This window comes from Chiloscyllium punctatum, chromosome 44 (assembly GCF_047496795.1).
Source record: "Chiloscyllium punctatum isolate Juve2018m chromosome 44, sChiPun1.3, whole genome shotgun sequence".
Taxonomy (NCBI): Eukaryota; Metazoa; Chordata; class Chondrichthyes; order Orectolobiformes; family Hemiscylliidae; genus Chiloscyllium; species Chiloscyllium punctatum.
The window spans coordinates 12,975,656-12,991,452 of NC_092782.1; the positions used below are offsets into that span (position 1 = coordinate 12,975,656).

A 15,797-nucleotide genomic window follows, 5' to 3' on the forward strand; every position below is an offset into this window, starting at 1 on the left:
ATACGAGATAGTCAGTATGGCTTTGTGAGGGGCAGGTTATGCCTCACAAACCTTATTGAATTCTTTGAGGATATGACAAAATACATTGACAAAGGTAGAGCAGTGGATGTAGTGTATATGGATTTTAGCAAGGTGTTTGATAAGGTTGCCCATGGTAGGCTCATTCAGAAAGTAAGGAGGCATAGGATATAGGGAAATCTGGTTGTCTGGATTCAAAACTGGCTGGCCCATAAAAGACAGAGGTTGGTACAGGTAGACGATCCTTTATCCAAAATCATCTGGGTCAGCTGTTTTCCAGAATTTGCAATTTTTCAAATTTCAGAATAAGTGACAGTTTGATGGTGAATTTTTCAAAATCTTATTGGAGGAGCAGACTTACTAACTAAAATAGCCCTTGAGATTGAATCCAGGCCTGCCAGTGCTGGGCCACACCCCTCCACATCACACCTGAGTGACACGCATTGAGTGGGCGGCAACTTGGATTAACTGTTTGCACGCCAAACAACCTTGTTAATGAGAAAAAAGCCTCACAGGATAACCTTTCGGATTTTGAAGTTTTTTGGATTTTGGAACTTCAGATAAAGGATCCTCTACCTGTAGTAGATGGAAAGTATTCAGCCTGGAACTCGGTGACCAGTGGTGTTCTGCAGGGATCTGTTCTGAGACCTCTGCTCTTTGTGATTTTTATAAATGACTAGGATAAGGTAGTGGAAGGGTGGGTTAGTAAGTTTGCCAATGACACAAACTTTGGTGGACTTGTGGATCATGTGGAGGGCTGTTTGCAGTGGAACATTGACAGGATGTAGAGCTGAGCTGAGAAGTAGCAGATGGAGTTCAATCTGGAAAAGTGTGAAGTCATTCACTTTGGAAGGTCGAATTTGAATGCAGATTTCAGGGTTAAAGGTAGGATTCTTGGCAGTCTGGAGGAGCAGAGGGATCTTGGGGTCCGTGTCCATAGATCCCTCAAAGTTATCACCCAAGTTGATAGGATTGTTAAGAAGGCATATGGTGTGTTGGCTTTCATTAGCAGGGGTTATGCTGCAGTTCTATAAAGCCCTGGTGAGACCACACTTGGAATGTTGTGTTCAGTTCTGGTCGCCTCATTATAGGAAGGATGTGGAAGCTTTAGAGAGGGTGCAGAGGAGATTTACTAGGATGCTGCCTGGACTGGAGGGCATGTCTTATGAAGAAAGGTTGAGGGAGCAAGAGCTTTTCTCATTGGAGTGAAGAAGGATGAGAGGCGATTTGATAAAGGTGTACAAAATGATGAGAGGCATAGATAGAGTGAATAATCAGGTCAGAGATATTTTCCCAGGGCGGAAATGGCTCTCAAGAGGGCATAATTTTAAGGTGATTGGAGGAAGTTTTAGGGGATATGTCAGAGGTGGGTTCTTCACACAGAGTGGTGGGTGTGTGGAATGCACTGCCAGCAGTGGTAGTAGTGTCAGATACATTAGGGACATTTTGAGTGACTCTTGGATTGGCACATTGATGATAGTAAAATGAACGGTACATAGATTAGTTTGATCTTAGAGTAGAATAAAAGATTGGCACAACAACGAGGACCGAAGGCCCTGTACTGTGCTATACTGTTCTATGTTGTATGTTCTATGTTTCAAATGGGACTGGAGTAATTCAGAATATCTGGTCAGCATGGATGAGTTGGACTGAAGGACCTATTTCTATACTATGCATCTCTATGATTCTATGACTCTAGCATCTCATGCCCAAAACCGTAAATTTATGCTTCAGGCTCACTGCCTTTATTCCTGATGAAGGGCTTTTGCCCGAAACATCGATTTCGCTGCTCCTTGGATGCTGCCTGAACTGCTGTGCTCTTCCAGCACCACTCATCCAGTATTTGGTTTTCAGCATCTGCAGTCATTGTTTTTACCTCGTAAATTTATGTCCCCTTGTCCTTATTTCATCAGCTCTTAGGAATAGCATTTCTTTCTCTGATTCTGTTCAAATCTCATCCAGCTCCATCAGAGTTCCCTGCAATTTCCTCTACTCCAAGAGGAATAATCCCAGCTTCCCCAAATGAAGCTTGCGGTTAAAACCCTTCATTGGTGGAAACATTTTGGTAAATCTCTCTTGCACTCTCGAAGAATCCTCACTCACTGCACTTTCCACCCAATTTTCATATTCTTTGATCCCATGCAACTCCAAATTTCTCCCAATGTCTGACTTGAGCCTGCTCAATGACCAAGCATTTACTGTCCTCTGGGGGTACAGAATTCCAGTGCTTTACAACCTTTTGAGTGAAAAGCATGTCTCCTTCTCTTACTCCTCATTGACTTGAGTCCTTATTTGGAGAACATGGGCAGACTTTTTCCATTATAAATTGAAGCGCTTTGTTGAATGAGATGAGGCTTTTACCGGCTTACGCCTACAGGAGGCTATGCCACCAGACAAGCCAACCTCAACAGGTTGTAGCTCAGGTCAGTCCTATGTCCTGAGTGAATCCAGACCCTCAGTCCTGCAGGAAGAAACTCAATGATCTGTGAAAGGAAATGTCACCATCTTCTTTCTGCTACCTCAGACTCACGGGGCCAGCACTCCCTCGACCTGTGTCACTGAATGGGACCGCATCTCACGATTACAACCCTCATTATTGCATGCATCATGTTCACTTGTCCACTGTCACTGTACAAATTCTTCCTGCCCTCTGCACTTCCCACTCACTCACTGGGGATGCCTCACCACCTCTCCTGCTTCTGAGACACCACTTAGTGCTATTCCATCCAAAGGATAGCAGCGACATTGGGAAGGGGTGGCAGGTGCAGTGGTGAGTGGCAGAGAAGTACCTATAGGGCAGAAGCAATCCATTCAGCCCATCAAGTCCACACTAACCCTCCAAAGAGCATCCTACCCAGACGCACCCCCATAACCCTGCATTTCCTATGGCTAATCCACCAAACCTGCACATCTTTGGACTGTGGGAGGAAACTGGAGCACCTGGAGGAAAACCCACGCAGATATGGGGAGAAATGTGCAAACTCCACACAGACAGTTGCCGGAGGGTGGAATCAAACCCACGTCCCTAGTGCTGTGAGGCAGCAGTGCTAACCACTGAGCCTTAAGAGGCAGTGATAATGATGTAGAAGTGACCGTGGTGAATGGGATAGCATTGACAGTCAGGATTGGGACAACAGTGAAGGTGTACGCAAAGGTAAGGCAGAATATTTCCAACCTTTTCTATTTTAGATTTCCAGCATTCAAATTATTTTGCTTTTGTGTAATCTGACAGCGACAGGATTTAGTCCAAGATACACTTGAAAGGCTAGGCTTGTGTCTGTTGCAGTTTAAAAGATTAGGTGGAGATTTGATTGAAACATATAAAATCCTGAAGGATTCTTGACAGGGTGGATGAGGAGAGGATATTTTCACTGCTGGGAGAACCCAGAACTAGGAATCACTGTTTAAAAATTAGGAGTCACCCGTTCCTAACAGAGATTATGCTGTTTTGTTTCTCTCAAAGAGTCGGGAGTCTTTGCAACTAAAAGGTGGTGGAAGCAGAGCTCTTGAACATTTTTAACACGAGATAGAGACGTTCCTGTTAAGCAAGGGTGAACAGTTATCAGCGTTAGGTGGAAATGTGGATTGGAAGTTACAATTGGACCTCCTGTGATCTTATGAACAGCAGAGCAGCCTCAAGGAGTTGAATGGCTGACCTCTGCTCCTGAATCATATGCTCACATGTTCCAGACTCTCCTGGTTGGGGGAAATGATACTTCAGCCTCTATACCATGAAGACCTCCTAGAACTTTAAATACTTCAATAAGAACATCTTTCGTTCTTCCAAACTCCAGAGAGTAAAAGGTGTATGCTACTCGAGCTCCTTGCAAAACAACTACCTCATTCCTGGAATCAACTTTGTAAGCCCTTGTAGGATCCCCCTGTAAAGCAAGTGCACCTTCCATGAGATAATGAAACTGCAACTGTGCTCAGAGATCAAAGTACAATCTGTCAAAGTTCCATATGATTTTCACAAGACTTCCATACTCTGACATTCCAAGCTCTGTGCAAGAAAGGCCTAAAAGGCCACTCACTTTTCTATTTGCTTGTTGTAGCTGTGTATTGCTCATTTTCAGTGATTTGTGTACACAGACCCAAAACCCCTCTAACCGTTAACATTTATTCTCTGATTTGTCATTTTTCCAAGAAATCAACAATCTCACGCATCCCAACATTAGACTGTCTATTTCCCATTTCATCTCTATTTTCTGTTCTCCTAATTACGTTGTGATCACAGCTTCTATTTCAAAGTAATTTTGTATCAACAGTAAACTTGCCTTCATTAATTCCCTCATCCAAGTCATTGATGTAGATTGCAAATAGCTCAATCAGAATCCCTACAGTGTAGAAGCAGGCTATTTGGCCCATTGAGTCTACATCAACCTTTTGGAGAGCATCCCACCCAGACCCACGCCTTGGCCTACATTTCCCATAGCTAATCCACCTAGCCAAGCAGACAGGGGGAGAACATGTAAACACCACACAGAAAGTCATCTGAGGCTGAAATTGAACCTTGGACCCTGGCATCGTGAGGTAGCAGTGTTAACCACTGAGCCATTGCGCCCCTCCCAAAGTGAAGCACTAATTCTTGAGGCATTTCACTAGTTACAGTCCTGAAAATGACTGTTTCAGCTTACATGGGTCTCTGTCTCAGATGCAAATAAAGCCAACTCAGACCATGTCCTTTGCAACTGATATCCTTTTTTGCCTTTTGACTACCCCCCACCCCCTTCCACCTCTGGTAAGTACTCTCACCCGGGTCATTTACAATGGAGTTCCAGACTCACAACAGTCTGACCTTCGGTGTCTGATGAACACTTCACACAATGTGCAAGCATAGCCCTTGTTACCTTTCATATTTTAATTCTCTACTCCGAAAACATTGACAGATGGAATGGAATGTAGTGAAACATGATTCACCCTTGTAAGAAGAAGAGTAGGAGGATTTGCCCCGTTCAACTCCGTCTGCTGGTTTTATCCACTCGGTTAATCCATCAGCGTCTCTTCTCTGTTTCCACCTCCATGAGATATTGTGGTATTTAACATAGCAACTGCGGACTTGAATACAAGTCCAATCTTTCATTCGGGTCATTTATAAATATAGTGAAAATCTGAGGCCCCAGTACAGGCCCCTGTGGGACACAATGAATTACACTGCACTCACGAAAGTACCTACTTTTAGCTGTACCCTGAGACTCCTCCCAGCTAGCCATTCCCTACCTATACTTAAAAAGTTGCTTCCAAATTCAAGGGCTTCAATTTTTTTTTCTCTAATATCTTTTTGGTAATTAGGCTTTTAATAAAATCATATATCAGTCGGTTGCTACGTAACCACGATGGTCGTCAAACAAAGTGCCAGATTTTTGACGTCCCGCAAATAACATTTGGATGACCTCACTGTTTCAAAGTTTAGTGAAAACTGAATTTATAGCTCACTGGTTTGTCATTTTTCAGCATTAGGCCAACATTTCATGGACTGTTAAGCCACTTAACCCTGTAGTAGCAGGGTACAAAAAGAATTAAAGGATTGAATACAGCAGGTCAGGTAGCTTCCAAGGAACAGGAGGATCGATGTTTTGGGCATAAGCCCTTCATGATGAAGGTCGTATGACTGAATTTTCCTGCTCCTCAGATGCTGTCTGACTGGCTGTTCTTTTCCAGCATTACACTCTTGACTCTGAGCTCCTGCATCTGCAGTCCTCACTTTCTCCAAGAATAAGAGGATTGTCTCATAACTAAATCAGTGGGAAGGGATTTATGGTTAACTGAAAAACTGGTGCAATTACGTGTTTTAAAAGAATATTAAGTTTTGGGATTGTAAGTTCACTTTTGGGTATTCGGAGAGAGCATGCATGCTCTGTGGTCGGCTGACCTTTAACAATCAAACTCTTGAAAGGAAAGCTCAGACTACATAACTGAGAAAAAGACGCAAAGTATTTGCGTCCAGAGACACAGGGTTTGCAATGATTAGATGCCGGCCCAGATTTTCGCTCCCGAGGTGGGAAATTTTCCAGCTTACTGTACCCGACTCAAACAAAAAAAAAGTGTCCCTAGATTTCCAAACCTTCATTCTGGTAGGAATGGTAGGCCCGATTGTCAGGTCTGCTAATCATGCCAGAGACAGTCGGGAGGAGAATATAGAGATTGCTGATAATCAGTGGCAACAAGTTAAAAGGCCCACCTAGCTTCCGTGAAACTTTTTTTTTATCAATACTAGACTCTCTAGCCCTTGCCATTCACACCCCCTTCACCAACTCCCTACGCCCCATCCATGCACCTCCACCACCAACCCCCTACCCTGCTGACACCTTATACCCTTTGTGCCAACATATGTCTATCTACACATCCCCATAATATTTGTTGGGTTTTGTTGGTTGAGCCGCATTTATTGTCTGTCCCTAGTTGCCCTTGAGAAGGTGGTGGTGAGCTTTCTTCTTGAACCGCTGCAGTCCACCTGCTGTGGGTTGACCCACAATGCGAAGATTTGGAACCAGCGACAGTGAAGAGACAGCAATATGTTTCCAAGTCAGATGCTGAATGGCTTGGAGAGGAATTTGTAGGGGGTGGTATTTCCATATATCTGCTGCCCTTGTCCTTCTCGATGGAAATGGTCGTCGGAAGATGAGGTCTAAGGATCTTTGATGAATTTCGGCAGTGCATGTTGTAGATAGTGCACACTGCTGCTACTGAGTGTTGGTGGTGGAGGGAATGGATGCTTGTGATTGTAGTGTCAATGAAGCTGGCTGCTTTGTCCCGGAGGGTGTCAAACTTCTCGAGTGTTGCTAGAGCTGCACTCATCCAGACAAGTGGGGAATATTCCATCTCACTGCTGACTTGTGCCTTGAAGATGATGGACAGGCTTTTGCACCTCAGGATAGGAGTTAGTTGCCAGAGTATTCCTAGCCTCTGACCTGCTCTTGTAGCCATGGTGTTTATGTGCTGACTCCAGTGAGTTTCCGGTCAATGATAACCCTAAAAATGCTGATGGTAGGGATTTCAGTGATGGTAACACCATTGAATGTCAAGGGATGGTGGTTAGATTGTCTCTTGTTTGGGATGGTCATTACCTGGCATTCGTTAGGCACAAATGTTATTTGCCACTGGTTGGCCCAGGTCTTGTTGCATTTGAACATGGACTGCTTATCATAATCACATTATTGCCGCATTGTACTCAGAATGTAGTGCTAACAAGGATGTTCCCAGGACTCAACTGTCTGAGTTATAGGGAAGAGGTTGATCAAGCTAGGACTTTTTTCTTTAGAGTGCAGGAGACTGAAGGGGGGGTATAGAAGTGTATAAGATCAGGAGAGGTTTGGATAGGGTGAATGAACTCAGTCTTTTTCCCAGGGTTGGGGAATTGAGGACGAGAGGGTATCAGTTTAAGGTTAGAGGGGAAAGAATAGAACGGAAACTGAGGGGCAACAGCTTTTGCATAGAGGATGGTATGCATGTGGAATGAGCTGCTAGTGGAAATGGTAGAGGCGGGTACATGAACAACATTTAAAGGCATTTGGATAAATATATGGATAGGAAAGGTTTAGAAGGAAATGGGTTCAAGTGCAGGAAAATGGGGTTCACGTGGATGGACCAGTTTGGGCCAATGGGTCTGTCTCTGTACTATAGGACACTATGACTTTATGAGTTGACCTCAAACTCGTGACAACCTGGTTAAAATTTACACCAACCCAAAATCACCTATATGACATTTACCATCATTTACCCTTATACTTCATGCCAACTCATCCAATATTCACCAAGATAAATGTCATGAGCAAATGCTGAAATAAAATAAGATAAAGCTCTTAGGTCTCTACAAGCAACCCCCAACTCTACCACTTATAAAACGAGGGTGGTGAGGAGGGAAAGGAATTACAGACTGGTTAGCCTAACATCAGTACTGGAGAAAATGCTAGAGTCTGCTGAAAAGGATATAATTACAGGACACTTAGAAAATACCAACAGGATTACAAAAGGTCAGCATGGATTTATGAGAGGAAAATAGTGTTTGACAATCTGGAGTGTTCTGAGAACATAACTAGTACAATATGTGAGAGAAAATCAGTGGATATGGTGCTTTTGGGTTTTCAGAAAGCTTTTAATAAAGTTCCATACAAAATATCAGTATGAAAATTCAAAGCACATAGGACTGATGATAATTTACTAGCCCAGATTGGGAATTAGCTCACAGACAGGAGATAGAGAAGTAGTGGCAAGCCAACAATCACAGGGATTTAGTCCCAGCTATTCATAAAATATCAATGATTTTGATGAGGGAATCAAATGTAGTATCTCCACGCTTCCTGACAACACAAAATTAGAAGATAGAACATAGAACAATACAGCGCAGAACAGGCCCTTCGGCCCTCGATGTTGCGCAGACCTGTGAATTAATCTAAGCCCATCCCCCTACACCATCCCAACATCATCCATATGCTTATCCAAGGACTGTTTAAATCTCCATAATGTGGCTGAATTAACTACATTGACAGGTAGGGCATTCCATGCCCTTACCACTCTCTGAGTGAAGAACCTGCCCCTGACATCTGTCTTAAATCTATCAGCCCTCAATTTGTAGCTATGCCCCCTCGTACAAGCTGACATCATCCTAGGAAAAAGACTTTCACTGTCTACCTATCTAATATTCTGATCATCTTGTATGTCTCTATCAAATCCCCTCTTAGCCTTCTTCTTTCCAATGAGAACAGACTCAAGTCTCTCAGCCTTTCCTCATAAAACCTTTCCTCCAGACCAGGCAACATCCTGGTAAATCTCCTCTGCACCTTTTCCAATGCTTCCACATCCTTCCTGTACTGGGGCCACCAGAACCGTATACAATATTCCAAGTGTGCCTGCACTAGCATTTTGTATAGTTGCAGTATGACATTACGACTCCGGAACTCAATCCCTCTACCAATAAAACTTAACACATCATATGCCTTCTTAACAGCAATATCAACCTGGGTGGCAACTTTCAGCGATCTATGTACATGGACTCCACGATCCCTCTGCACATCCACACTAGCAAGAATCTTTCCATTGACCCAGTACTCTGCCTTCCTGTTATTCTTCCCAAAGTGAACCACCTCACATTTATCTGCATTGAACTCCATTTGCCACCTCTCAGCCCAATTCTGCAGATTATCCAAGTCCCCCTGCAACCTGCAACATTCTTCCACACTGTCCACTACTCCACAGACTTTAGTGTCATTTGCAAACTTACTAACCCATCCACCAATGCCTGCATCTAAGTCATTTATAAAAATGATAAACCCCAAGCAGTGGTCCCAAAATAGATCCTTGTGGCGCACCACTAGTAACTGGACTCCAGGCTGAACATTTTCCATCAACCACCACTCGTTGCCTTCTTTCAGAAAGCCAGTTTCTAATCCAAACTGCTAAATCATCCTCAATCCCATGCCTCTGCATTTGCTCCAACAGCTTGCCATGTGGAACCTTATCAAAGGCTTTACTGAAGTCCATGTATACTACGTCAACTGCTCTACCCTCATCCAAATGCTTGGTCACCCTCACCAAAAAACTCAATGAGATTTGTGAGACCTGACCTGCCCTTGACGAAACCATCTGAAATCGAATAGTTGCTTGCTATAAATCCTAACTCTTATAATTCTTTCCAAAACTTTTCTGACAACAGACGTAAGGCTAACTGGACTATAATTAGCTGGGTCATCTCTACTGCCCTTCTTGAACATGGGCACAACATTTGCAATCTTTCAGTCCTCTGGTACTAAACCTGTAGACAGTGATGACTCAAAGATCAAAGCCAAAGGCTCCAACACCTCCTCCATAGCTTCCCAGAGAATCCTTGGATAAATCCCATCCAGCGCAGGGGACTTGTCCACTTTCACTCCTTCTAGAATTGATAACAACTCATCCTTATTAACTTCAATCCTTTCTAGTCTAATATCTCATATTTCATTCTTCTTCTCTACAATAGTCTCCTCTTCCTGAGTGAAAACCGATGAGAATATTTGTTTGGCACCTCTCCGATCTCCAAAGGGTACACACACAACTTCCCACTTCTGCCTTCAACTGGCCCTATTCCTACCCTGGTCATCCTTTTATTCTTCAAGTACCAATAGAAAGCTTTAGGGTTCTCCTGTATTCTACCTGCTAAAGTCTGCTCATGTCCTCTCTTTGCTCTTCTTAACTCTCTCTTTAAATCCTTCCTAGCTAATCTGTAACTCTCCATCGCCTCATCTGAACCGTCTTGTCTCATTGTCACATAAGCCTCCTTTTTCCCCTTAACAAGAGAATCTCTGTAGTTAACCGTGGTCCCTTGCCTTATCACTTCTTCCCTGTCTAACAGAAAGATGTCTATTAAGGACACGCAATATCTGTTCCTTAAACCAGTTTCACATTTCGATTGTCCCCATCCCCTGCATTTTGCTACCCCATTCTATGCATCCTAAGTCTTGCCTAATTGCATTATACTTGCCCTTGCCCCATCAATAACTCTTGCCCTTCGGCATGTCCCTATCCCTTTCCATCGCTCAGCTAAACATAACTGAATTATGGTCACTGTCTTCAAAGTGCTCACCTACCACTGAATCAAACGCCTGGCCTGGTTCATTCCCAAGCACCAGATCCAGTGTGGCCTCCCCTCTTGTCAGCCCTTTGACATACTGTGTCAGGAAACCCTCCTGCACACATTGGAGAAAAACTGATCCATCTGATGTACTAGAGTTAGAGCATTTCCAGTCAATGTTGGGGAAGTTAAACTCCTCCATAATGACCATCCTGTTCCTTTCACTCCCACCCAGAATCGTTTTTTTGATCCTCTCCTCCACATCTGGTGCGTTAGTGAGTGATGAGGAGGATATGAAGAGGTTTCAAATGATTTAGACAAGTTGAGTGAATGGGCAAATGCATGGCAAATGCAGTCTAATGTGGATAAGTGTAAATTGTCCACTTTAGTCGAAAAAACAGAATTGCAGGGTAGTATTTATATAGTGAGATATTGGGAAATGTTGATGTGCAAAGATATCCGGTTATCCCCATACACTGGTAACTAAAAGCAGATGTACAATGCAGTGAGCAGTTAGGAAGGCTCATGGATTGTTGGCCTTCATTGCAAAAGGGTTGGAGTACTGGAGCAGGGATATCTTACTGCAACTTTACAGGACCTTGGTGAGATCACACCTGGAGTATTGTGTGCAGTCTTGGTCTCCTTACTCAAGAGAAAATATAATTACTATGGAGAGACTGTAGCAAAGGTTCACTAAGCTGATTCTTAGGATGGCAGATTGGTCGTATGAGGGTACATTAGGTTGATTGTGCCTGTGTTCACTGGAGTTCCAAAGAATGCAAGAGAATCTCACTGAAATATATAAAGTTCTAACAGGGACAGAACAGAGTGGATGCAGGATGATGTTTCCCCCTAGCTGGGGGAGAATGCAGAACAAGGTGCCATGGTCTCAGAAACTGTGTTGGCCAATTCAGATTGAGATGAGAAACTTCTCCACTCAGAGTGTGGTGAAATTGTGGAATTCTCTACCACAGAAGGCTTGGTGGCCACATGACTGCATATGTTTGAGAAAAAAAATGTCTTGAGGCTAAAGAACTTAAGGGGAGTCAGGAGAGGAGAAAGAGTAAAGTGTTGAGATTAGGAACCACCTGAATATGTTAAATGGCAGAGTGGGCTTGATGAATCCAACCCTGCTCCATTTTCTATGTTTCTGTGACAGAATTCAACCATATATGAAATAAGCAGTCCTTAAAAATAACCCTGTTCAATATATTTAAATATCCTCAAGTATTAATCCCTTATCAAGAAGTTATATTCATAGAACATCAAAGGCAGCAAAAGCTTTAATAACCTCTTGGCACTGTCAATCAAATTGAATATACAACCCCCTCACCACCATGATCATACGCTAATGTTTGACAGTAAGGTTATGTTCAAAAGTATTGACTCAAATTGCAATCATCAATATTTTACAACTCTAGGTCATAGATATGCTGCTTTTCAAAAAAAATGAATGGGCAGGAGATTTAAAGTCCATAGCTCCACAGGCCACATTTGCCTTTTAAGAGCAATTGTGTCTGCTATAACAAATACAAATTACAAACTGCAGGATTGGGCACTCATTCCATTGAAAATGGGATTTGTCAGTACCAAGTTCAAGTGGTTCTTCTCAATATGAATGTCAGTTGGAGTCACGAGACTTAATCGGCAGATCTCCTTGGATTTTAAGCAAAGTCAATGTGTTTCTCATGACCATAGGGAAGTGGATAAACTAATTTTTGAGATTAGGTTACATGTTTTCCTCCAAGTGAATGTCTCAAACAGAGAGGAGTCTCTGAACGGACAGGAAAGTCTATTTGGTTCTTCAGGCTACCAGAGTGGATTCAGAAAGAAAATGGTCTGTATTTGAAAATATGCATTTTTGAGGTTTCTAAAAATTTCAGGATTTGTCCTGGGACAGTTGGAAAATTTGGAGGGAGCCAAAGGATAGGGGAATCATAGGGAAAGTAGTAGCCTTTACTACTGCTGACAGATTTAAGGAGCTTTCTGAAGAATGAAGAATGCAGTTGGAGACTGACCCAAGAAGTTACTGCCTGCTGAAATGGGAATACATGAACCCATTGGAGTACAGAAGCATTTGTGGGCTGCCCATTATGAGGACTAGAATTCCATGGGGAGTGTAACATGTTACAAGTAATAAAACAGCAGTGCTCCTCTCCGTAGTTTAAAATATAAGTACACAAAGAAAATACTGTTTAGTCAATAATGGTTTTACTCATTTGTTACACATAAAATTTTAAAATGTGAAAATGGGTCAAGTACATTTTTCAGCTAATAATCAAAACTTCATTTCTCTTTGTGAAAGTTATTTTTCTCTATGGAAGGCACAACACTGCAGCTAATAACTGTTTAATCTGATTTTAGTGTCATGCCCATAACTTTAAATGCCTCTTTGTATTGGTTTATATGATGAGAGATTATTGCAATGTAACCTCAAATCTATTCGGTTCTCAATTTGCAATTTTTCTGTTAAAGTTTAGCCAAGATTGATCACATCAGTATTGCATTTCTGGATATTGACTTTTGCATCTGGGAAAAGAAAATCTCTATTCTTTTGCAGGGGGTTTTATTACTTACGACTCCTGAATGTTTTTTGCATGTCTCTACATTCAATGAGGTCTCACCACCCCGAAAGCCATCATCTGAAATCTCATCGCTCATCAGGAATTCTTTCAACTTCTGTTGGCTGTCGGAAGATTCAACAAAAGAAAAATGCTTCAGCATCACCTCTGAAATCCAGTGCATCATTCCCACAGATTCTAACCTCAATTTAAAATGAACAAAGCAGGCACAGATAAACCTAGGCAAAAGTGGGTACTGCAGATGCTGGGAGATTAGAGTCAAGATTAGAGTGGTGCTGGAAAAGCACAGCAGGTCAGGCAGCATCCGAGGAGCAGGAGAATCAACGTTTCGGGCAGGAGCTCTTCATCCGAAACCTAATAAATGGCTTTTGCCCGAAATGTCGATTTTCCTCTTCCTTGGATGCTGCCTGACTTGCCGTGCTTTTCCAGCACCACTCTAATCTAGGCAGATAAACCTACTCCACTTGCATGTTATACAGGTGGCTTTGCACAAACATGAGGTTCACAATGCTCAAAGTCTGCAGGTTAGTAATCCCAGCACCAACTCTAGACCACGTCGTTCAAGGATAGCCCCCATGACCAATCAAGACTCCTGGGTCAGGAGGAGATTCTCTGATCTGAATGTATGCTTGCAAATCAACAGCACCCCCTGTACAGCACAAAACCAGAAAGTCCAGTCTCAATCCTCAAACAGGATGAGGTGCTGCAACTTTATTGCAAGTAAGCACCTAATCGCAGCATTCCAAACTCAGAAACTTGCTAATAAGAACAGCAAACACAGTGCTTTCTCATCTAGCTGACTCGCTATCTAGATAGGGCATAAATTTGGATTGTCACCAAAAGATGGAATGGTACAAGGCAAAATCTACAATTGCTCTAAGGTGAAAAAGTAGTGAGAAAATTAAAAGGCTATGGTACAGTGGGTTCGAATTGTGTCGATAGCATTCTCAAAGAGTGATCACAGGTATGGGTCATTTTCAGTTCATAGATAAAGTCCTAGAACTTACTTCAGAAAAATATATCTCAAATATATCCACTGAAAGTGGTCTTTCCATCTGTCTTCATTTTATCTTTGCTTTCCTAGAGCATCTAACATTAATAATTTCTGCCTTTTTATCAAAACCTAATCTCCACCAGACTTATAAGGTCTTTCTTCTGTGCTGCCCACAGGCACTTCAGCTATGTTGCCTAAGGGTTAATACAATCTGGAGTTCAGAACTGTGAGTAAGTTTATAGTTAAGGATGTTAAAGGGAGTGTTATAAATAGTTTCTAGAGGCATTTTGGAAGTAAGGAGGGATTGGTGGATACAGTGAGAAGCTGATTAAATGTAGTTGTTTTATTGAAAGAAAAGGTCAAGTTTTCACTGGGTATCGCAATCTTATCTTTTCATTCAGTACCAGTATGTTCTTACATTTTAAAAGGTTGGCACTACATTGAGGGCTGAAGGGCCTGTACTGTGCTGTACTATTCTATGTTCTATGTTTACATGAACTGCCTAGGCAACTGACACTGGGCTCCAAGGACTGCAATCAGACAGCACTCAACTTTTAAAAGTTTTTATTGCTACTCATTAAGCTAAATACGTAGAAGGCACAAGGCTTCAAATTCTTTGGCATTCATACAATTCTAACTGTCAGTCAAAAAAAAGATTGCTCTTCACTTTGATTACTACATAAAACCAGAATGGGTATGTTTTCCCAGCCAGAAACATCGCAGGCACCTAGATGTTTTCGATGAGTATTTTAGAATCTATGATGTCTAGGAAAAGACCATAATTAGATTAGATTCCCTATAGTATGGAAACAGGCCCTTTGGCCCAATGAATCCACAGAACAGTAACCCACTTGGACCCATTCCCTACCCTAACTAATGCACCTAACACTATGGGCAATTTAACATAGCCAATTTACCTGACCTGCACATCTTTGGATTGTGGGAAGAAACCCATACAGACACGGGAAGACCCAGGTCCCTAGCACTGAGGCAGCAGTGCTAACCACTGAACCATTGTGCCACCCCTGAGCCACTGTGCTGTCAAAATAAAACCAATCAATAATGTGGTTGAGTGAATAGAGAAACTCATGCAGACTACAAGGAAGAACAAAATACTGCAAAATGGTGGGCTTCATGTCTGCGGTTGGGCAGAATTCCCTCTATAGATTATTAGTCTTCTTCCATATTCATCTTCATCTTTGAAGAGTGAGGACCCAAGTTCTGACCAGCACTGTACTCACCACAGTATACTGGCAAGCTCCTAGGGAACTACATGTGCCATCTTGTGTTGGTCTTTGCAGCATGTTGAAGCCAAAGAGGGCATCATATAACTGATGGGGAAATGAGAGAGTTCAAGCTTTCTATTTTCAGTGGAGTCTGATGCTTTACTCACGTAATACCCAAATACCTGACTTCACAGATTTTAAGAACGAGAACTCTGGCTGGTGGATTTATCCTAATGACATCTAAGCCATTTATTCAACACTTGTCATTCAGTATAGATCAGAGCGTTGTAGTTGTCTCTGAATTGCTTTCTGGCAATTAGAGCTGAGAAATAAATGCTGGCCTAGCCAGTAATGCCCATATAATGCCCAATGCTTTGAATTAATAAAAATAAACACTGTTTATTTGCCTGACAGTCACAGAGCAACTCCAT

General features: G+C 42.4%; 1 protein-coding gene across 5 annotated transcripts in view; it reads right to left on the reverse strand.

The window, feature by feature from the left end:
• The window catches only part of LOC140466734 (ATP-binding cassette sub-family C member 9-like), a 190,225-nt gene that overhangs the window by 92,301 nt on the left and 82,127 nt on the right, over positions 1–15,797 (reverse strand). For all 5 annotated transcript variants that reach the window (XR_011955272.1, XM_072562268.1, XM_072562265.1 and 2 more), the window contains exon 14: positions 13,142–13,250. Coding sequence is in view for 4 of the 5 variants with exons in the window: in XM_072562268.1 (XP_072418369.1) it covers positions 13,142–13,250 (109 nt within the window). In the remaining variant the exon portion in view is untranslated. The remainder of the gene's footprint in view (positions 1–13,141; positions 13,251–15,797) is intronic.